Below are 24,252 nucleotides of genomic sequence, written 5' to 3'. Positions count from 1 at the left end.
GTCTTGCATTTGCTGTCACACACTCTTTGTTTTGCACTGAGCAGCAGTTACCAAAGGAAGGTGTCTCTCTCCCCATGGGATTCTGCTCTGGAGGTACTCCCTGTGCAGCCAGAACCACACTATCAGGCGTTTCCAGAATGGTGCTGTCAGCTCTAGCAGTTACTGTAGCCAACTCAGAGATACTAATTTTAATCATATTTATTAACAATTTGTAAACATGAGAAAAAGTGGAAGATAGACAAAGACAGCAAGGTTAAAGATCACAGAGTGCCTGAGGTTGGAAGGTGCCTTTGCCCCTGCTCAAAGCAAAGCCACCCACAGCCAGCTGCCCAAGACCATACCCAATTTTTGAATATATCCAATGATGGAGACTTCTCAACTTCTCTGGGCAATCCATGCCAGTGCTCAATCACCTTTACAGTAAGAAAGTATTTCCTCTATTCAGAGGGAACTCCCTGTGTTTCAGTGTGTGCCCACTGCCTCAGGGCTGTCATTCCTGGCTCCCCCATCTTTGTGTCCTCCCTTCAGTGTTTGTACACATTGATGGAATTCCCCCCAGCCTTCTCTTCTCCAGGATGAAAAATCCCAGGTCTCTCAGCCTTTCCTCACAGGTGAGATGGCTGAGTCCATCACCTTCTTGTCACTTTGCTGGACTCTCTCCTGTAGCCCCATTTCCCTCTCGAGCTGGTGAGCCCAGAACTGGTCACAGCACTAGAGATGTAATCAAAATTACAATGTAAAACTCCACACTTAAAACCTAAGTAATAAAATAAAAAAAAAAAAAAGGAAGCATAAAACTGAGAAATCTAACAAAGAAAACATCTAAAAAGTAGAGACAAGCAATACATTACTAACACATCTCAAAAAAATAGTGTAACAACACAATCCAGGTGTACAGAAGTGTTAAGTCAGCATTGTATTCTAAGCTGACTATTTGTGCATGAATATTCTTTATTGCAATAGTCTTTGCTTCTCTACAAGAGAATGGCAAAGTGATACAGACCCCACAATGCATCATTATGCTTAATTCCTCATGTGATGACAATTCCTCATAGTTTTCCCATGGCAGCAGCTTTTGACTAGTAGCAAAGTGAACCAGTCACCTTAAAGTGAAGGATATTATGCTTCTCCTAAATCTACTACTGTGTCCAGCTTGCTTCCACAGAGGTGCTCACAGAAAACAACAAATCAACGAAAAATGACAATGCAAAAAACTTCAAATAAAATGCAGAAAAAGCTATTTTATGGCTGCCTTATTTTCCCTTTAAATTGTACTTGTACAGAACAAGGAAAAGAAACAATTTAACATCTCTAGCGCTGGGGGTAAAAGAAAACTGACCTTACATTGGTACCATTTCATTTAAAGTATAGATGGGCTCTGCTGGACTTGGGGCACACTGGACTTAGGGTATTAACATCTATTCCTTGCTCATCAGACTTACCAAGGCAACTTTGGGCAAGATACCATTTATGCTACATCTCTGAAATGGTGATAGGGCTTTCCTGCCTCATAGGCAAGACTGAAATTAATCTCTAAAAGCTGAAACATCAGGAGTTTTATATTAAATATTAAAATTAATATAAAGACTTTTAAACAGGTAAAATGTAAAAGAAAACCCCCTCCACTAAAAAATTCTGAACTATTAACTAAACCATATAAAAAATCCCTCCAGAAAAAAAGTATTAATCCATTTAATTACTTCCTTAACTTGTGAAGTTTACTTATTATTTCCTGCCCTCCAGAGTATACATGCAATTTTATACCTCTTTTCAGAACAGTAAACAACTCAAAAAGTTTCCATGATTGAACAAGCAGCAGTCAAACGTGAGAGAGGGGCTTGTTTGTGCCTGGGAGCATGGGAGGCAGAAATAAAAGAAACAATTAAGACATACCAGGTTAGTGAGGAAGGCACTTACTAAAGGGGAAAAAAGAGCACTTGAAATAATTTATTTCCTCTTCCTCTAGTTCTCACAGGCAGGCAAAGGAGAAGAGAGATTTTCTTGCAAGATGGAATGAGGTCAAGGAGTTAACTCATATGTGCACTCATCAAGACCTTTCCAAAAATAATGAGAAGTATGAAAGATTTTTTCATGGAGAATAAAGGATTTAAAGTAATCACCCAGATGGTAAATGATAAATGATATCAAACAGAAAATCTGGAATGTGACCAACCTACAACAGTGCGATGTAAGCCCTTAAATACAGGAATACAAACCTGAAACAATCCACAGTGCATAAACAGAACATGTTAAAAAAGGATTTCACATGCAAAAGCAAGAAATACAGGTAAGAAAGTCAAGTAGGAATGATATAAAGCCCAAGCTTTAGCTTAAAAAGTTTGGTAAATTCAAAGTACAGAAGAGGTAAAACAAGATGAAGACAAACAATTCAATGCAAGATCAGGAAACACTGTAGGTTTGGAGGGCAGGGCATTAGTTCTTCCACACTTGTATTCCCACACAGGTACCTGTGTAATCAGCAGCTCTGCTGATACTGAAGTACTGAAACACTGAAGAAATCCACTGCTCAGTCAATTACCTCATTACTGAAGTGTGCCAGAAAAATGCAAAAATGTAATATGAAAGCAACTGCAAATGCATGTTGATTTAGAAAAACAGAGCTCCCTCAGCTATCCAAAGGAGGCAGAAGCAGGTATCACAGAAGTAGATTTCTGACATCAGAGGAGATGCTGGTCAGACTTAAATTTTACTCAGAATTTCAATGTTGTTATAACTAATTCCTACATCATAGATTTTTTTTTATAGAGAGGAAAAAGTTGTGTAGCACAAGAATAAAAAGCAACTAATTCACATTATATTTAGACAACAAATTTTCTGGTGAGAGAATTGATTGGCTTTTTCTATAGTTTCACCATGCCTACTGCAGAGCCCAGGAAACAATAAGTATAAAATGCAACAGTTACTATGACCAGCCTTCAACACTGGGAAGGGTTAACCAATACCCCAATATAAGTGCTCTTACACATAAAATAAATAATTTACAGGTACTTTGTGGACAAGCCCTTATTCATATTTCATAGACAACACAAAACCAACATACATACACAGTACAGAAGACTCAACCCCAAAATTCTGTAGTAAGAACACTTGCAGGTTTGTAAGGTTTTCTAGCTTGCATGCACTATGAAGCTTATTAAAAAAACCCACAAACAGTAATTCACTGAAATGAAGGTTTTTTTAAAGAAGGCATCAAACTGCACAGACCATGATGTGTGGCAAATTATAAACTAACCTCACTTGTGTGTGCATTTTCTTTAACACACATATTGATGATTGGCAAGTACTAGACTCATACCTATGAAAATAAAGGGCTAACTCTTAAATCTATGCTATTAACAGTAAACCTACAATATCCATTTGTATATAAAAATAATTTTGAAGTACACCAGTAAAACAAAACATACACTTCTACAGTTAAGAAAATGATAAAAAAATAAATCAAAACTTCCCCTAACGATAGCTCATAAACTCAGCCCTGTGTACAATAGAAAATAAATTAAAAGGTGAATTATTGTGATTACTATTCTCTTCAAAGAGAGACAATAGAGACAAAACTGGATTATATTAGCTGTCCAGAAACATACACACTACATTTGAATTCTAGTCAGAAACTTTGTGACTTCTCATCTACTTAAATAAAACAGATGCCAAATGAATTATATTTACTATGACTTTCTGCATATATTGTAGCTTTCACATAATTTGTTTTTCTAAAGGTTAATAAAGTTTAGCAACAGGCAGAGTTTATGGCTGGCAGAATGAGGACTGTAAAATTATCTTAACCTCACTGGAAAGACCAACTTCATTTAGTGAAAAGAATGCAAAGGAATGTAAGAGTTGATAAATATTACAGGGAAAGAAGTGTATCAATCCCCTTGACTTGGTCAAATGCACTCTTACACCAAATTTGAAATTGGAATACTTTATTATACCTTACCATAAAACCTGGGCTGCAACATGAAAATGGACAGCCATGGCAGGCCATCTGTCTCCCTCAAGGTGTATCTGTTCATCAAATTCTCACCTCTCTACCTCATCCAGGACACAATCATGCAGCAGCTGGGAATTTAAAACCCAAAACTCTTCTATGCAATAAATTCTCCTGATTTGGCAACAGTGGGTTTGTATGTGTTGAGAAGCTTTGCTGACACCCCAGAGAAGTGTCAGCACTGGAACAGTGCAGTTATGTCAGCAAAGCTCTTCTCTTGTTCATCCATTTGTGCTCAGCTGGCTGTTACTCCATGCTCTATTACATAACATATTTAACATGGCAGATGCAAGCTACCAAATAAATAAGAAAAATTTAAGGCACATTTTGTGTCTGTGCTTTGATTACAAGCTCCTTTGAACAGCAATTCTTCTTAAGTGTCTGAAAAACACTTTGTATATCTCTAATACTTTCATCAACTAGTATTTTTGACAGAAGGCCATCCTGTGAGATTTTTTAATTCTCAGTATGTTCTCTCTGACTATGTATTTCTATTATCTAATTAATTTGTGTCTAAGTTGAAAGAAATACACACCAAGATGCATCTAAGGGACACAATAACAAAAAAACCATGATCATGTAAGAACAATGATTTGTAAGGTGATTAGTATTTTCAAAGTGCTGTTGTTAAATATATAAAATGAAAGAGATGGCAAGTGATTCAAAAGAAAGTTGACTATAAAAGAAAGAGAGATAAAGGGACTTAGTCTTCCTAAATTCATGATGAAAAAGACAGACTGGTAGCACATTGTCTCCTCCTGTCACTGAAGAAAGAAAACTGTAATCTGTATCCTAATCCTCTTAACTTCATCAGAAGACCACACGGACTGACATAATACATATTCCAATCACATTAGCTGATGCTGTTATTATTTACCCCAATACTGAAATTGAAGAATTTTGATTTGATGATATAAATTTAAGAACTTCCATATCTCTTTATACCACTATCAGAGAGAGGGCCACAGGCCACTAAAAATGATGTATTTGACCACGGATTAAGCAAATAACAGTTTCTTATACCAATGTTTGCATCTCACCCCATTCAAGCTTAAAAGCCCATTTCCTCCTAGCATGAGCATGAGTGTTGACTGCACAAACTCAATCTGAGTTTTGTGACTTGCAAGCAATACTACAAAAAGAGGAACACTAGGATTTCAATAAAATTTCAATTATTAAAATAAATATCAAGTTCTGTGATGATCTAAAAAATAACTTAAACAAACCCCAACATTTTTTATTTAAAATATAAAAGAGTGAAAACATAGTGTATTCTAAACCTTCCACCTTTGAATTCATGATTTGGTCAACCAGTTGGTGATTAGTACAGTATTACATTTAAATTACCCCACCTAGACAATTAACAAAGAACCACTAATTTCAGATCAGTCACATGGTCAATATTATTAAAATGCCCAAACCAGTCTTCTACTGTGTCTCACTTGAGTGCAGCTTCTCAGCAGTTTGCCAAGAGCTGCTGTCCTTCATTGCTGATAAAACCATCTGGCAATGGCCTACAACACCGTTTGTGATGAATTCAAGTGCTCTGAAGAAAGGGCTCATGAAAGTGTGCACTTATAGCAATCTGCAAGCAGACAATATGCCTTCAGCTCCTTTGGTTTAAATAACATTCCCTTTGGAAAGTGAATCAGTTGAAGACTGTATAATGAAATAGTAAGTCAAAGTCTAGACAAGGCATGAACCACTGTCTATACAGTTTGTGACAACGTCCTTGATTTTCTTTCTTCCACACTTTTTTTCCAAAGACCAAGCAGTGAAGGCAGTTTGATTTTGTCCATATTCTTACTGTAAACATTAAGAAATATACCAAGGACAACCAGTAAGCCTGACCACACGTACCTAAAGGGGAGGCAGAGGAGAGGGAAAAAGTTACCATTAGCACTTCATCTTTAGCAATTACATACCAATATTTGTGGATCAAACAAACCTCACATTAAGAAGAGAAGAGTTAAGTAAAAATCCCACAAAAATCAGTGGGCTCTGAGATAGAATTTCCCTGAATATTAATTATTATTATCCTTTCACCTTTCTTTATTCCTGTCCTGGCTGGAGAGCTTATTGAAATGCATTTATAAATTAAATAATAACTAAATAGTATCTGTTCTTTCTCATATGAATAAAATAATCCTGAGGGGTTTTAGTATGTTTTTCCTTCCTATGATTATGAGAGCTATACTGGTCCAAAACATTTTCTCACTCAGTGCATTATATCCATTCTTCCCAATGTAGGCACATTTTTTTTCAGCTCTCCATTCTTTTAAGCCTCAATATTTTTAGCTGTAGTAAATTCCATTTGGGATTTGCATGCAAATTTTTCTTAAAGCAATTTGTATATAGAAATATAATAGAATTTTATATTCTTTCAAATCTGAAGCAATTAAAATCAAAGTAGCAACTTCGCTGCATTTACTCAAACATTTGGCACTATAACACATCAAGATAATGCAGTTATTTAAAAGGGCTAGCTAAGAATTCCAATCTGAGATTATAAAAGCAGGACCAATACCATAATGGAGAAAATCCCTTCCTTTACACAAGTTTTCCAACACAGAGAAAGTACCAAAACAATTTATAATGTATCATAAGCACTAGATATTATGATTAATTTTCTTTGTTGTCTTCCAGATCTTTAGAAAAATGTAAACTCTTTTCTCTAGCATGACTAAAATTAACAAGCCAGTCAATATTTACAATAGATTGCCAACATGTGTAAAAGATATAAAAAGATATTAACCCCCAAATATGATTAGTAAGTCTTGTTATATTTCCATGATGAACATAATTTTTTATAAAATACTTTGTAAACCACTAAAAACTGTAAGTACTTACTGTAACGTGAATGGCTTTGCAAAGAACAAAAAAGAAAGCACAATGGACATTGCTTTTCTTCCTGTTGTTACTACAGAGGAAAACAAGTATTAACCTCTTTAAGAATTCAGTTACAACAAAAGAACATAACAAAAGGTTAGCAGGTAGCCTCACAAAATAATTGTCTCACTAAAATGATGATCACGCCCTTGGTGCAAACACAGACTGCAATGCAATGCAAAACAGCACTGGAACCATGTGATTTTTGGAAACAAGTACACTGGGTCAGTAGTGCTATCTCAAGTCACACTACTCACAGCAAGGAAATTTCCAGAACAAGACTTGCTATTTAATAACTTCATGCTAATCAATCCACAGTCTCTGAGAGCAACATGCAAATAACTGATATAAACTCATCTGTTAAAGCTTGGATGTAGACCAAAGGTCAAATATCTTGCTGCTTACACCTCATGTTATTACAATTCCATGGTGTTTTGGGCTCTATTTTTGAGTGGAATGGGATTATCCTCTCATCATTCTTTTGAAGTTACTGAAAATTTCCGTAACAGTAGAATTACAAATTTGCATAGAAGCTTAAGAGACCAAGAATGTCTGACTTCAGTGACTGCATTAGGAAGTTTCCCTCAAAACCACTAAGAGACATTCTTCTACACCTGATCCATTCACTAAAAAGAATCAAGTAGTAAGAAGAGTGGAGAACACAATCCTGTTTCCAAAATAGAGATAAACTGTTTGTTGCTCTGAAATTAACTATAGCTCCAACAATTTTTTGAACAATTTCAGTGCTACCTGCAATGAACAAGGATAAAGCATTACTAGCGAACTGTGTACCAGGAAACCTATGTAGTTTATCACTGAAGCAAAATCAATAAATTAGTAAAAGTTGTAGAAAATGTTTAAAAACAAAGTAAGAAAGCACACAAGTTTAGGTATGGAAGCTAAGGGGCTGAGAAGGTGTTATTTTATATAATGGCACAGGGTTCTCACTTGAGAAAGACCCTCGCACAGGGCGCAGTAGGTCGGCACCTAAAGAATATTATTACTTTAATATCAGAAAATATTTTGCTTACCATGAAGTTCCTTTAACTATATCATACTGCAAAGTCCTATTTGTGTAACTACATCCAAATTAGTCTTACTGCAACACACTGGCAAAGGGAACCAATGACTACTGATGCCTATCCACAGAGCTTTGGCTAGAAAAGCAAGTTTCATTCTTCCCAACTCTACCCCACAAACAAATATTCACTTAAGAGTGTTTTATAGTAGAAGACACAGCCTTCAGTACTGCTACATCTGCCCCAACTTCAACTTTTTAGTTATAATTTTCTTTTTACATTTTAAGAAATTTATGCACATCAAATAAAATGATTTTCTATTACATGAAAAATTAAAGAAGAATGAAAAAGAAAATTGAGTTTTAATTAGAAAACAGTTTACAAATGAATAATTTAAAAAAATGGTTAAATTACTTCAGTTTTTCTAATTACAATTATTTCTGTTCTTTCAAATCAGTTATTAATTAAAATATTTATGTAACCATTTCCTTCTAAATTAAGTGCCTTTTCTTCTTTTTCCCAATTAAGTCTGATAATTTCTCATTCTGCTAATAGAAATACAATTTTCATTAAACTCTTTCACCCCACTCCCCTCAAGAAGGGGGAGGGTGGATGGGGGAGCTGGGAGGGACAGTAATGAATGTGGTGTTCTTCCAAGGAACAATAAACATTTTCATATTGCTACAGGCAAGACAGAAAGGGCTCAAGTGGTAGAATTGTCAAGGTCAGGCATAAGAAAAGTGGGGAAAGATTTACTATTCTACAGCATTTTTAAACTTTTTTTTAGTACAGTCAGACTTTCTTTTTAAGAGGTATTTTAATACATGAAACAACCCTCTCCTCTGGGTCAATTTCTAGTCAAGAGAGCTACTGAACTTGGTTAAAAGCAAATACAAAACAGATTTGCCGCATAGGAAATAACTGATAGGAAATAAGAGCATGTAACCCTCAGGTCAGAGAACAATGATGAATTTTCCCTTCCACTACTGTGAATGAAGTAGAGCATCACCTGACAGAAACCAGGGTGTCTTTTAGGAGAAGAAGAAAGGCCAGTAGCTACATGACATCTTGCTACACCTTCCCCTACCAGGCCCTTGGGACTAATGTTTGTAGTTTCACATGCTTAGAAACAATGTTATTGCGTACTATGCCATTCTAGAACATCCTTACTTTTCCTTTAGTATTTTAATTGATACATGTATTTTCCTTTCTGTATTTTCCTATAAAAGCAGGCTGAGAGACTTGGGATTGCTCAGCCTGGAGAAGAGAAGGCTCTGGGAAGACCCTATAGCACCTGACAGTACCTAAAGGGGGCCTGCATGAGAGCTGGAAAGGGACTCTTCACAAGGGCATGTGGTGACAGGACAAGGGGGAGTGCCTTTAAACTGAAAGAGGGCTGCTTTAGATCAGATATCAGGAAGAAACTCTTTACGGGCAGAGTGGTAAGACACAGATTGTCCAGAGAAGCTGTGTCTGCCTTATCCCTGGAAGTACTAAAGGCCAAGCTGGATGGTGCTTTTGAGCAAACTGGTCTAGTGGAAAGTGTCCCTGTCCATAGCAGGGGAGTTGGAACTAGATGGTCATTGAAGTTCCTTCCAACCCAAATGATTCTGTGATTCAATTTCAACTTCTCCACTTAGAACAGTGTTTGCTTCTGCCCTAAAACAGCACAGACTATATGCACAAGTTTACTTAACAGGCTCTTCACGGTTGAAACTGTGGCACAAAAAAGAATCAGGAAGATCTCAAACACATTCTACCATGTGAAGATCCATGCTACACAAATCAGTCAGCACAAAGAACAGAAAAAAAGCCAGAGTAAGAACTATTCTCAAAAGCTCTGTCCTAAATAATAGAATAGGATTACTTTGTTTTTATACAAAGGCAGTAAAAATATAATTTGTTCATACCTGTTACAGCGAGAAGGGCACCAAAGATTTTAATCAAAGCTAGAACAAAGGATATGCCAAAATACCCAGTCAGGGAGAAAAGGAATGCATAACCATAAGTCTGAACTGGATGCTGCAACAATAAAAAAAGCCGGTTAGGAAAATGTAAAACAAACCCTGAGGTATTGCAAAATGACATAAAACTACAGGCTTTAATCAACTGCTTGAGCAATAATAAGCTGTTCAACAATGCATTCATGCAAAAATCCGTATTTAATTTTAGTTAAATAATGGAAAAATAATAATGAAATTATAAGCTCATAAGTCTGGTCCTGTGATTTTGTTGCTTTTTAAAATATTACCCTATCTAACACATCAAAGACTGGAAAAACTTGCTTACTCTATGAATTATACAAGTTAACCTGTTTACATGATGAAAATAGAACTTTAGAGAGAGAAGTGGTGAGATTTTCTGAATCATACAGAGCAAGGTTTTCCAATGAGGTTCTTCATAGAAAAAGAGAAATCTTTACACTTACCTTTGAGCAAAATGTTACGGCAGGGCTTAATCCACTAGTGCATGTTAATCCAAATAAAATATACACAAAACCTATTGAATAGGAATACAAAACCTAGAACAGCGTAAGAGAAAATAATTACTAGGTGATACTTTACAAAAGGACAAAATTAAATGCTTTCAGATGCTTGGCGCTATTAATATGCTCAGCAACTCAGAGCTGAATTTGAAGGGTTTGATGATATTTTTACTAGCATTTATATAATAGTTGACGTACAGTGAAAAGTCAACATTAAGTGTTAGACACATTCTTCCTACCCACATCAACATAAAAAGTTTGGAAAGCTAGCCAGTTAATAATGTCCTGAGGTCAGTGTTAAATGTGGTAAATCCTTCAGGTTCAGGATTTCACAGCCTAAATAAAACTTCCCACAACTATGCAATTTAATAGTCTGAAGAACATGTTAAACTTATTTCATTTTCTGCTACTTATCCAGCACAGTAAACACCTGCATTACATTAAATGTGCAAAGGGTAGCACAGAACCACCAGAAGTGTCACGTAAGTTTCATCTGTGTCACTTCACTTGACATGCATGGCACATATGCATGGTTATAACATGCAGGATTTTGAAATATGACCAGTTTTGGCCTAGTTGAGTGCTCAGAACACTCAGGAAACAGGGAAGCACCCTGACTCAATTAATCGGTGCACTGAGCAACAAAACAATCTTCATCAAGCCTTTCCCACACTAAGCCGGAAGTAGAAATTGGAACTGTCCGTCCATCCATCCATCCATCCATCCATCCTCCCATGCAGCAGGAGGCATTCAGCTGTTTGGGCAACATTTAGTAGTCTTTTCTTGTCAACAGAACTCTTCTACACAATGCTGGCTAGAACATGCTGATCTACTATGCTTTCAAAACTCAGTGTCTTGTTATATCTCAGTTAGTGAGAAAAAACTATTACAAATTGTTAGCAACTCCATGACAGGACAGACCACTTATCACTGCTCTATAATAAAAAAGGATGCATACATGTATAAAGAGCAGACCTGCTTTAAAACTTAATAATCAATGATCTGATCCTCAGAGCTTTTACTTTACACTGTTTATACACACAGATGTAAGTCCCAGGTTCTTCACTTGCCTCTGCATCCAGCTTGCCTCCCTAAGTACCCAAAGACTTGACAGCCAGGAATAAGCACCACATTGCTATTTCCTTGTTAGGCAGTGTAATATATGTCACTTCTATAAAATAACATGTAAGGCAAAAATCAGGTAAAACCTTCCAGAACAGAGATTACTATTTCAACCACAAAACATCTTTTCTGTTTTCACAATTGCTTAAATCCAAGGCAATTTCCAAATTTGACAGAGTAAGAGAGACCCTGTGGATGACAGGTTCCTTTATTGTTCAATTTTATTTCCAGATCGCTGTCCATTAAACGTGATCCCCAATTCCAATTCAATTTTTACCCAGAGTCTTAAGTATACTAAATTATTTCCAAAATTCTGCTTGTACTGAATTCTCTGAACAAAATCCTGAAGTAGAATGTCCAAATCATGAACAAAACCTTTAGATGCTAAACCATTACACTCATTCCCTACAAGTAGTATGAGTATACAATATGAAGACCAACATTGTCAGACTAATGCAGAATAAAAAGCAAAGTCCTGGAGACAGCAGGAGTTTTGTAGGTAAGGCAGCAACGACTGTCAAATGCAGAGTAGGCAAGAAAAAAGCTACAGATTGCACTTTGGTTTTGGATTTTGGAAATGACAGCCAAAGAAGGCTGCATCAGGTCACATAGCCAAATCTCTGTTCCCAGCAGACCTCAACAGTGACACTAAGAAAAAGTACAAGAATAAAAACAGGAATATAGTGGTACTTTTAGGTATAAAATCTTCCACTTTCCAGAAACCTGTATGTAGCTCAAACTTCTCAAGCCATCCTAAATCACTTCTAGCCTTAAATGAAGATACTTTCTAACTTTTTCTCCATTTCTGAAGCTATTCTCATGAAAAATTAGATTTTTCTTTTTAAATATCAAATACATGCCAAATATAGAAAACAAATTTCAGTAACTTTTTACTTGTAGCATATTCATATCATGCCTTTTATAGTAAAAGATTTACTTATATTTACTCAACTTCAGAGAAAAATATGCAAAATTCAAACAAGTCTTGTCTAAAAAGAAAGATAACTTCAGACCATATGAATAGATAATCAGCATTCCAAGTAAGTATATTAAAAAAATTGAACAAGACATTGTCAAAATTGTATTTCACTGAATCAGGAATAAAAAAATTCACCCAGAGTTTAACAGATTTCAAAAGATTTTTAAAAACCTGCCTCCCAGGTGCTAGCACACTCTAGAATATAAAGTATAGCAAGTAAAGTAAAGCAGCATGCTCCATGTAACACGTGCCCAACTACACCAGAGGAACAGTGTGCATTTCTCAGAGATGAAGCACACGATCATACAAAAAGCACTACTTTGATCTCAGGCCTGCAGGGTAGACAAAGGAATTGTTGATAGAAATGAGTGTTTCTGTAGCTATATTGTGTTTGTATTTGAAGTTGCACTCAGAAAGCAGCACAGAAAACCCCAAGAACAGTACACCAAGAGCTTTTCCCTCCAGAAGCAAGAGAAAAGCACTTTAAGTCCCATGCTTTGTCAATGGAGGCCTTGCCTATGATAAAACATGTTCTTTTAAAATTGCAAATGTGGTATTTACCATTTCTGAATTAGAACCATTGTGCAACTTCATAGCTTTTTCCTGTACATTTCCTATAACTGCATCTGCGCAGAGGGCAAGGGATATTAGGATCACACCTATTAAAACAAACAAACAAACAAACAAACAAACAAAAGCACTCTTCAGAATATTCATTGCAGAATGGTGGCAAAAAGGAATAGAGAAAGAATAGAGAAATAATAACCAGCCCTTCCCTATAGAAGTCAGCAAAAATATTTCATGACGCCAGCACAAGGAAGTTCCCACCTCCACTCTCCCTCCACCAATTAACCCCTGAGCACTGTGTGTCTCTAAGCTTGATGGGAAAATCTGGACATTGCTATAAAGAAGCCAGCTGTAGCTTTTGTAGTAACAAGAGTGACAGAGTATCATCTGCAGTTAGTTAATGAAGATATATAACCAGAGAAAATGAAAATACTGTTTTTCAGTAGTTAATCCCACTTTTTTTTTTCCCTGACAAAGGCAAATAGAAATGTTAGATGTGATGGTAAAAAAAATGCAAGAGGATTGGAAAGTAGAGATCTTTAATTACTGAAACACTAATTTAAAAGAAAAACTACTGTTCAGGTACAAACTCCATGGTTTTAGGTTACCATTTATGCTGACAAGGAAGTCACTATATAGTCACTACTGTAATGAGCTTTCCAATAACAAAAAACCTGATAACTCTAGTCATTTCCCAACCTACAAACTTTCATGACTGTTGTATTTAATGATGAACACAGGTTGAAATATCACTTTTCCTAAGTATACAACATTACAGAAAATACTAATCATCAAAATGCAAATCAAAACTCGCCCTAGTCTTGGTTCCTTAAAAGATCATGTCAAGGAAGAAACTAGAAGACTAGAAACAAGCAGTGTTTTATTTTCTTAATCCTATGTTCTTACAGTCAGAGGTGGAAGATTTTCACATTTTTAAGGCCCATGAAGTTTAAGGTGGTATTTTCTTGGAAAGAACTTTAAACCAATGTTTTTAGTTTGGGAACCATTTCCTTTCCAAGGCCAGACTTTCCAGGTCCCTTCATTCAAGATTATCGGGCACTGGACAAGGTATAACTCAATGGAAAAGACACGATAACATGAATAATACTGGTAATGCTAAAAATATAGGTATCTCATCTGCATGGATTCAGCTCTGGTCCAAAGATATAATAACGGCTCCAGTTCAGCATTTCCACTCTGTAAAGTGAGGGATGAATGTCCCTCCATGGGCATTCTCCATCATGATTCATGTTCTGGCTGTGCTTAATAGCCCAGGCACACCACTGGACAAATGCATGGATTAGCACTGGACTGAGATTAAAAGGTTACCTGGAACCTGAAGCACCAGTGCACATGGAGAGGAGAAATGTGGGGAACAAGAAAAATGTTAATCTTACGCCCATTACACATTTTGGAGTGTGAGGAGAATTGTTCCAGTCATTGTGGCAGTGCTGAGCAGAAGCAGCAGCAGCAAAGTCATGGATAAGACCAACTGTGCTTTATTGGATGTGAAGCATGAGTAAAAACAATTGGAAAAACTGGACCCAAATTAGTTCTGAAAGAAATCTGCATAGAAACAGTTCCATACAAATCACTGGAATGAACTCAGGAATTCAGTTACCCTTTGTCATTTGACAAGAAATTCAATTAAGTTTTTCATTCCAAGCAGTTTAAAATCCTTGCTTTGTTTCTGACTTAGGTAGTATTAAAAGGTTAAAATGTGAGAACTCCACCTAAAAACTACAGCAAATCTGACTGTGATCATCCGTTAATATAAAGTAAATGGTTCTGAAATGGAAAAATACTTAAAAATTTAACTAGAAAAGACAACTTATCTTTTTAAGTTTTAAAATGTTCCAACCAAATTTATCATATTCATTTTAATATATATGTACTGGGGTAAGTCTTTCTTAAGAATATATGAGACATTTCAACCAAGAGGGTGTAGTTCCTGGAAATTTTAGGAACATAGGAATTTAAACTTCTTCTGCCACAGAGTTCTGCTAGAGCAAAGCTATAATGAAGCTGCATTTTCAGTAGGATACCTGAAGGCACTCCAGCAAGAACTCAGAACCTCAATGGAATGCTTACTGTAGGAAAAACCAAACATTTTTTTAAACTCTAAATTGTGTTTTTACCTGTCAAGTTGAAGTTTGGTGCAACTGTGCTGTCAGCTAAAGTAAACCATATTAATCCAAGGCTCATACACAAGGCAGCAGACACATCTACAATATTGTAACGTTTTCCTACAAAATACAAATAGCAAGAATGCACTGTTAGCACTCAGAATTTCATGTTTATCCTGTTTAACAGACTAGAAGACTAAGGAAACATTGTTCCAATGTCATTCTTCTATTTAAACAGAAGACTCAATGCTCTGGTCTTTAACAACCAGACTTAGTTTCTTCTACAACAGAAATTCCTACCACAGGGGACTGATTCTTGTGATCAGCTTTGGTTTGAGTTACAGCACTGACACAAAGCACATCCTTCCTGACAAAGCATTCCCCTAGCAACTTCAGGACAGCTTAGATGTTTCTTAATACTTTTCCCTCACACAAAACATTTCAGCTGCCTTTACTGATCAGAAAGAAATCAATTCCAAACACTGACAGACAACTTTGGTACTCTGAGAACTCTACATTGTCTTATAGTTTGGGAGAAACAGGTTGTGGAGGGGAATGGAAAAAGAAAGTAAGGGCATGAAAAAGCAGGAGTTAGTATATCTTGTTTAAAATAATGTATTCTTTGCTCAGAAGCTGAACTTTGAACATAAGCTTCCAAGGGAAGTTTGTTGAACTGAATTTCTGTAACAATAATATTAAAAAGAAAAAGCTTCTGAGACTACAACACAATAAAAAGTTTCATAAAGCTTTAGGGAAATACCAGTCACTTTGCATTAAAATGATAAAATTACTCCTAATAAAAGGTAAATACTGTGTAGGCATGTACATATGTAAAGTTGAAAACTCTTCTGAAAATTCAGTTGTTTTTCAACCAGAAGACCAGAATTGTCTACAGAAACAGAAATACAGCATTCTAGATTTTGTTCCATTATACTTGTCCATGTGGAGTGCTACTGACTAAACTTTTGTGTATTGAACACAAACTTTATTATTATAATATGCTTAACCCTTCTAATCCAGAAACACTGAAGTATATTTATTCACATAACTACAAACTTGTTCTGTTTTTCTCCATATTCCATTTTCTCTTATCGGAATATGCACTATGACTTTAGGACTAGCCAAAGACATGCAAAATCAGGTGTATTTCTGATGAAACATTTAATCAAAATTTAGGAATTAATCTTTTCAAACAAGAGTAGAGATTTTCTTCACAACTCATGGTTGGATTCTTTTTTCCATTTCAAGTTTTTCATTTCAATATTGAAATTGTTTCATTTATGAAGTGATTTAGATTAGAAAACAAACTTACACTTCTTAAAAATTAAGCAAGCTTGTGTAAAAATGAAGTTTTGCAAGTGACCAGTAGAATGCTTTTCCCCATATTTTCTGTTGATCTAAATACATTTGTACATTTCCCAGAAGATGCTTCAGAAATTCTCATTTTTCCTCCTATAAGAAAAATTCTACCAGCAGAATTTTAAAAAGTACAGGATTCCACCTATGACTGAATTCCAAAGAAAGAATTTTTTGAAAAATCATCTAATACCAAGATAACACTTACCTTGTATAAAAACCCCACCTATCATAACTGGAATCAGTTTGCAGCACTTGAAGATGACTTGAGTGGGGTAATTCAGATACCCTAAAGAGGTATTTGACAAACCCATAGTTCCCACTGTCAAAAATGCTATTATCATGTAGGTTTTGCCAGGAATTCTACAAAACATAAACATACAGATCTTGGTATTACAGACTCATCTAGAGGAGATTTAGCTTGGAAATTTCAGTTAAAGAAATACTTTTGTAATACAACCTCAACATCTTCCTCACTGAATTTCATGTAATAGAAATTTAAAAATGCACAAAAATCTCTGATTTCATATTTAATTTCTTTCAATTACTGCAAATAAAAAGTGAATACAAGACAATAAAAACTTCATGGCTCATGAAATATTCAAGAAGTAATTCTTTAACCTGCTTCTGAGAAGGTATGTTATTTACACAAGAATCAAGACAAAGGTTTCAAAGGAAATGTGGAAAATTGGTATACTGAAATAACCTGGATCTTTGTTCTCTCACAGGTCACTGTGACAACTTCTTTGGTGAAGTTTTCATGTGAACCGGGACAATTTTAAAATGAAGAAAGTTGAAAAAAGTACCATTTTTTAATGAAACTCAATGAAACTAAGAGAGCAGTGATTCAGACACCATGAGCAGAGGGGCTTGTTGAACATTTTCAATATTTTGTTCACAATCTGATGAAATTACCACCTGACAACAGATGATCCAACAGTTACTTTTATGCTCACTTTGTGATTTTTTTACAGTTACTGCTGTGCATATGTTCAGCTATTTTTCATGCATACTCAGAACCATGCTAAGAACATAAGGAGCCGTCATGCTGCAACCCTCTCTTCTCTGTAACTCATTATGGGATGTACATATACTCTAAGGCACGCAAGAAAAATTAAAAATTTTAAAAATATAGATTTCTGCATGTCTACAAGAAGATGCCTGGGTTATAGAAAATAGAATGTAAAATCTATTTCAGATCTACATTTCCAACATGAGTTACTTGAAGGGAAATGCTCTGTAAGCATTTCCAACTGATAATAAAACCCCATAAATACAAGTAATCCAAAAGGTAACCGTGCAATATTATCTGATGCATCTCAAGAAGTCAGGTAACTTGAAATACAAGCTGTCAGTGTTTGAAGTAAAAGGAATAATTTATCAAAGTTATGTTGTTTCGCTAAAAAAGAATTTTATAATCTAAAACTAGTATATGCAAAATCATCCAAGGCTGAATGTAGGTAAGGAAAACTAGTTATGTTCAACTACAATATGAGGCACCTTTAAAATTCATGTACACCATGACAGCCTGTATTCAAGTTTCCAGAGTGCCTCAATAAACACTTTGCAGAGACTACAGCTGGGTAGGGGGCTGCAGAATGGCTACACTGAGTCAGAAAAGATCCCATTTCCAGTGGGATTCAGAAATCAAAAATTTCCTTGGTCCACTGCAGTGAAAACACAGAACAGTTTTGAGGCAGAGTGGTATGAGTGCTGTCTTAAATGAAAAATACAACACTTCAGCACATCCTTTGAAGCAAACCCACTCAGCCACACAGTAAGCAGAGAGCTGACCTCTGACATTCTCCAAGATGCACAGCACGTAAGAGGGATCTCTTGGTGAGGAGGTGCCAATATTTGAGGAAAACATATTCACTGACAGATGGCTTCAAGTGCTGTGAAGTGCATTGGCTCTGTTCTAGATGTGATAATCCCAAGCAAGACCTGGGATATCATATGTGACTCAGTCTCTATTAGCCACATTAAGGACACAATATGTTCTGCAAGTGGGACAGTGACAGCAGAGTCAACAGAACTACTTACAGGCCCGAAATCCAAGTGGGTGCTTCTAAAATATTCTCTAACATCATCCAGCAAGTTCACTTCCTTTATCTACAGAACTGCTAGCAATGCCTCACAGTACTCACATTCAAAAAACAGAAGTTAAATTTATGCTAAGTATCAAATACTTGTAATTTCACGGACAGTGTAAAATGCTTGGAAAAACACATACCTTCTTCTTTTGTCCTGAATCAACTGCAATTCTATTAGTCCAAAAATGGAATAAAATCCAAATTGCACTAAAGTGAGGTACCAACCAAAAGGTTTAAAACCTTCCACTGAAAATATCAATTCCTATAAAAACAAAAACCCACCACAGTCATGTACATACACCAAAATATTAAATGGACAAAGAAGAGTTAACAGACCTTTTCCCTTAATGTGCATGCAAATCTAGCCTTTGCAGTTGCTGGTTATTAACTAGATTTATCTGCCATATGTAACTTGTGAAAATATTGAAAAGGACCATTTAGGTTCTCCAAAATGAAAGAAGAAAATTTACTGTTGTTGTAAATACAATAAAATTAATGTATCAATTCATTAGGGGAATACATTTAATGCATTACTAATTATCTCATATTACAGACGGCTTCCTGCCTGCCTTTTTTGCTGCACTTCTGTTCATTTACTTCAGCAGACCATTTTTATTCAGATTTTATAAATATCTGCAGATAAATTTAATACAAATTTTCTCTAACAAACATGCTTACTGATAATTTTCAGCTCTTAGAAATGCACACCCAATACTGTGAGTGTCAACATTAAACAGCACATGTGACTTCATAAAAATTTGTAGGCTGTAGGAATATTTCAAACCAGAGCAATTTGTTCAGGAAAAATACATACACATCATAAAGACTTATGTAGGTGAATCAGTTATAGAAACAAAAGGCTACCTAATATCTGCCTTTTGGGGATTCTGCTTTTAATTACTGATCATGTTCTCCTAAATCTTTTGAAGTAACTTTATGTTCACAAACTCCTCAGCTGCTTTTGAAAACTGCATTAGAAACATGATTTTTAATGATCAAGTTTTTTAATCACTGCTTTATTCAGAATACTCCATGAATTTAAAAATAATTTTAAAAAGGGAACAGAAATGTAGCTGCTCAAGATAAGAGAGAAAAGATTAGCAGAATGGTGAATGTTTAACTAAAATGGCATAAACATTATCCTTCTGCTTAAAAAATTACTACAGTACATGTTTCAGCTCTGTCCTGACAGAAGAGAGAAAAATGACTGTAACTGTACAGTACTCATGGAACTTAGGGAGATCTAAAGGTTTCAGCATCAATGAAGACTTTGATGTATCTTGCACACAGAAGTAAAAGATCAAGTTATGAAAGTCCAAGTGATCTAAACTAAGTTGCCATAATGGCAACTTAGATTATATATTACTTTCTGCTCTTGAACACTGAAAGGCTGACTTTGTAATAAATATCCAATTTAAAACATCTATGCGTATTAAAATACATACTATATTATTATGCTATTGAAAAAGACAAGGGGTAGGAGGAATTGGCCTAAGACACAAGTTCATAATATTTACCTGTAAATATCCATAGATTAGATAAAACATAAAAACTCCAGAAACACAGATAAAAAATTGAGTAGGTTTGCTAAATTTGCTGAGATTCATGCCAAGAACTACAACATCATCTACTGATTTGATATGTGGAGACATAGCTTGAGATTTGGAGGGTACACTGATGGAAATGTATTTTCTTGATGAAGTGAATTTCAGATCCATGGTTCCTGGCTCGCTGCATTCGGGGCTATTGTTGTCTTCTGCCTGCTTTTCTCCTTCTGTCTGTTTTCTGTCTGAAAGCTGAAAGAAATGCTAAAGTCAGATGGGACACAACATACAGCCTTCAACAACAGTAAATGAATGGGACATTTATAGGGAAAGTATAAAGGTTTCAGAGTTTTGCTGAATTGTTTTTACTCACAAATTTTATTTATCTTTTCTGATGTCCAAAGTTAACATCGGTTAACTTTGTTAACACCAGAGGCAAACAACACTTTATGAAAGCAGTTTTGCTTCATTCCTACACTCGACGTAGCAAACAAACCAACCAACCAACCCCAAAACATCAGCAACAGAAAACCAGCTTGAGTTTCCCAACATCTCTAACTGGTCCTGTCATGTACTAACAGGAGTGACTGCTTGGGACAGAAGTGATCTCCATGACCAGCAGTGAAAGAACTGGTATTATAGAAAGCACTGTGGTTCTGCCTACCTTCCTTCATCTCCTCAGCAAAACACACCAGACTAGCTCACAACATGGGAAGCTTTGCTAAAAACTACAGACTTGAGCCTAGGACCAGCTACAAGCATGGAAACCAAAGAAGTTACCTCCTCAACCTCACATTTATTCACTATTTCTTGCACAGTTTTTCAGAAAAGTACATGGAGATTGAAACAAGCAGATTGAGATGCCAGTCTCAAAAATCAGATTGTTTATCTGATGAGGTCTATGATATGGCAATCTCTTTAATATTTATCACGTGTAGCAATTTCCACATGTAATAGGAAACAAAACCAGATGATTGAAGCCTACAAAAGGAATGCAGCAGCTTAGTAGACTGAGATGCAAATAATTCTGTTTTCCAGCTCAGCAGACAGTAAATATTTGATGGGTTTTTTAGAGATGAAACACACTGGTCAGCCAATTGTCCCAAGATTTTTAAGTGCAGGACAGCATCAAGTTCCGTGAGCAGTCAGTAATTACATTGTGCTTGTCCCAACTGTTTAGTAATTTGTTTTTCCCAGCTCAAGAATAATTCTCCTCATCACACATACATAAAAAAGGCTTTCCCCCTTATTTTCAAATTTAAAATGTCCCAGTACATTAACACTAGATCATGCAAACACTGTAGTCTGCAAAAACACTGGTAAACAGAATATATGATACAATACTAGAAATTTTAAGGTTAGCTGAGAAATTAAGTATTAGGATGAAGCGTGCAAGGTGCTTATGTTTTCTTTTTCATATGAGCTACTATCAGGTTGGAACAAGACTCCTACTAGAGTTCTGAAAGAACATCTTGGGGAGTATAACAGGTGTTCAGGGACCATAATAATTATTTGTGCCTAAATTCATAGCTCTTCACTTCAAGATCAGAAGTGAGAGGTAGAAAGTTTACCCCTGCGGATTTTTAACTAATTCCAGCATGAAGTGACCATAAAACAAAAGATAAAAAGTTTTAGACTAATTTTAGTAAAACCAGAAAAGAACTAATGTCAGATAATGAGGCATGAGTGAGCCTTCACATACAATATAACAGAGTTCTGATCACCCTCAGAGAAAGATTGAAAGAACAATGGCAAACAAGGGTTATCAGGATGGAGGAGCATCTTAGGAACTGAAAAAAGATGAAAGCATAACTGGTCTAGCCTAACAAAACCCCAATGAAAATGAAATAGACCTGCTTTCCATACAAGTATGGAGTATCACTAAGGAGAAAAAACAGTTTTAAGGACAGAAGAATGAGAACAAGTGGGTATGAAGTGATCATGAACAGATTTACACTTTCCAGACTATCCAAAATCTGGGGTTAGCCAGCTTTTGCTCAGGAACTGGCTGGACATTGATCTACCTGTGGGGGGAGTGATCATCTTTACATCACCAGCTTTGGTTTGCTTCTCTTTTCCCATATTTTTCCCCACTTCTTAAAAAATATTTATTGCAACCCATAATTTTTTTCTACTCTTCCTTTGCTCTCACCCCATCCCTCTGGGGGTAGTGAGGAAAGTCAGCAAGTGGCTGTGTAGTGCTGAGCTGCCTCCCAGCATTAAACACCACAATTCACATAAACTTCGATCGATTTTCAACTATTTCTATTAAAAATATTTCCTCAGGAACACCAGCAGATTTTACAGTCTCTCCACTTAATTTTTTGCAGATTACTGAGTCTGTCATGAAAGTGGTAAACTGTGGAAAGTGGAAACTGATCACTCCAGACACACCCACAACCATCCATAAAACTACGATACATGGTAATTGTTTTTCTCTACATCCTTCAAAGAAAATTATTTAACAGCTGAAGAAACTGTAAATGTGTGTATGCATTTGAAAGTCTCCACCAAGTAACTTCATTAGTAACAGCAACAGAATTCTTCTGAAATTCACACTGACTTCTCAAACTGCTATTTTTCTAAGCATGAAAACGGTTATTCCTACTCCTCTCATCAAAATTCCTCAATCACTTAATATCTTGAACATACAGCAAAAATCTGTTTTATGAAGAGTTAAGAGCTGTCCTGATTTGTGTAAAATACCAATTTCCCTCTCTTCTTTCTCCTCCCTTGTGTAAAAGTGTAAACAACAGATTCTTTAGATCGAAGACTTCCTGCTTCTTCCCCTTCAAAAAAAAAGTCCCTTGCAGATCAGTAATTTAACCTAGCACAGAAAATAGTGATTATTACACGAAGGAGAAACAAATGAACAAGTGAGCAGAAAAGCAAAATTTCCAGAAAGTTAACAACTTGTACTAAGCGTGGAAAAAAACATCATGAAGGAGCTCGAGCCTTGCTTGGCCGAGGTTTTTTAACACTGAAGAACATCTGGTAAACCCATCATCTTGGCAGAAACCAGCGTGTTAGTCCGCTCAGAAGAACTGCTCGCCTGAGACACACAAGGCGAGCTCCACGTTGGCTTTGGCCATGACCCTCCGGAGACCGTGCCAGGAATGCCTGATGGCAGCACCGCAGCTGGCACCGCAGCAGAGACGCCCCAGGTGACAGGAAAACCAAATTCCATCTGCGGGAAACCTGAGCAGACACTTCGCTTGGCGCTACCGCGCCCTGCTCCGGAGGCAAACGGGGAAGGGAACAGGGTTCAGCAGGAGCCCTGAGCCTTCCCTCCCTCCTGCCCGCTCTCCTGCTCAGGTGTGCCCTTCCCGAGCGCCTGGCAGCTGTCCCGGCCGGGCTGGCACAGCCTCTCCAGCCGCCACGGGCCGCCATTCCCCGCCCTTGCCCCGGGAAAGGGAACCCGAACCCTCCCGGCACTCAGTGCCGGCTCCCCCCGCTCCACATCCCGCCCCCGGCGCCCCTCACCATCGCGCCCATGGCCCCCCGATGCCGGGCGACGCTTCGCAGGAAGCGACCCCGCCTCCTTCCCGCTCGCCCCCCGTGCCTGAGGGAGGAGAGAGGGTGGGAAGGAGGGAAGGAGCGGGGAGCGGCCCCGCCCCGTACCTGTCCGGCGGGCGAGGAGGAGCACGGCGGCTCCGGCCGGCCGCCCCCGCCAGCGCGTCCCGCCCGCCCGCCGGGATCGCCGCCTCCGCGGGCCCGCGCCGCCGGAAGTGGCGGCCGCCCGGCGCCAGGGGTCGGCGCGAGCAGCGAGCGCATCGACACAGCGCCGCTCGCTCGGCGCTCCGCTACCTGGCCTGGGGGGGGTGGGGACGGCGCCCTCGAGCCCGCCCGCGTTAGGGACCGCCCACCGCGCCTGAGGGGTGGGGCCGGGCTGGGGCTCCGCTGTGCGTTCCCGGCTTTTCTACAAAAAAAACCAAAACCGGTTCCCCGCTCTCGGTTCCCGTGTTCCTGGCTGCCAGAGAGGGCTTCCCCACGTGTCTCTGGGGGAGATCACAGAATCACAGAATTGTCAGGGTTGGAAGGGACCTCTTGCGATCCAGTCCAA

At 37.3% G+C, this 24,252-nt stretch overlaps 1 protein-coding gene across 1 annotated transcript; it reads right to left on the bottom strand.

Annotated features, from left to right (window-relative positions):
* Window positions 1-791: 791 nt before the first annotated feature.
* On the bottom strand, window positions 792-23,926 carry SLC35B3 (solute carrier family 35 member B3). The gene is made up of 10 exons (XM_058805170.1): window positions 23,811-23,926; window positions 20,163-20,441; window positions 18,786-18,907; window positions 16,761-16,915; window positions 15,209-15,316; window positions 13,065-13,162; window positions 10,346-10,438; window positions 9,828-9,939; window positions 6,860-6,929; window positions 792-5,869 (listed from the first exon to the last, which is right to left on the bottom strand). Exons 2-10 carry the CDS (start codon window positions 20,361-20,363, stop codon window positions 5,719-5,721), a joined length of 1,110 nt encoding a protein of 369 aa, XP_058661153.1. The 5' UTR covers window positions 20,364-20,441; window positions 23,811-23,926; the 3' UTR covers window positions 792-5,718.
* Between the last annotated feature and the right edge of the window lie 326 nt (window positions 23,927-24,252).

The sequence above is a fragment of the Ammospiza caudacuta genome, chromosome 1 (genome assembly GCF_027887145.1).
Source record: "Ammospiza caudacuta isolate bAmmCau1 chromosome 1, bAmmCau1.pri, whole genome shotgun sequence".
Classification (NCBI taxonomy): Eukaryota; Metazoa; Chordata; class Aves; order Passeriformes; family Passerellidae; genus Ammospiza; species Ammospiza caudacuta.
This window is presented reverse-complemented; position numbering and strand designations above follow the sequence as displayed.

What these genes read in the sequence shown, in the direction of transcription:
- SLC35B3 (XM_058805170.1), bottom strand. Translation starts at nt 20,363, where the DNA reads ATGGATCTGAAATTCACTTCATCAAGAAAATACATTTCCATCAGTGTA. An exon ending in TAATCTATGGATATTTACAG is followed by an intron (nt 18,908 to 20,162) that starts GTAAATATTATG and finishes TTGTTTTTATAG; the next exon opens with GAATTGATATTTTCAGTGGA. An exon ending in ACCAAACTTCAACTTGACAG is followed by an intron (nt 13,163 to 15,208) that starts GTAAAAACACAA and finishes TTGTTTTAATAG; the next exon opens with GTGTGATCCTAATATCCCTT.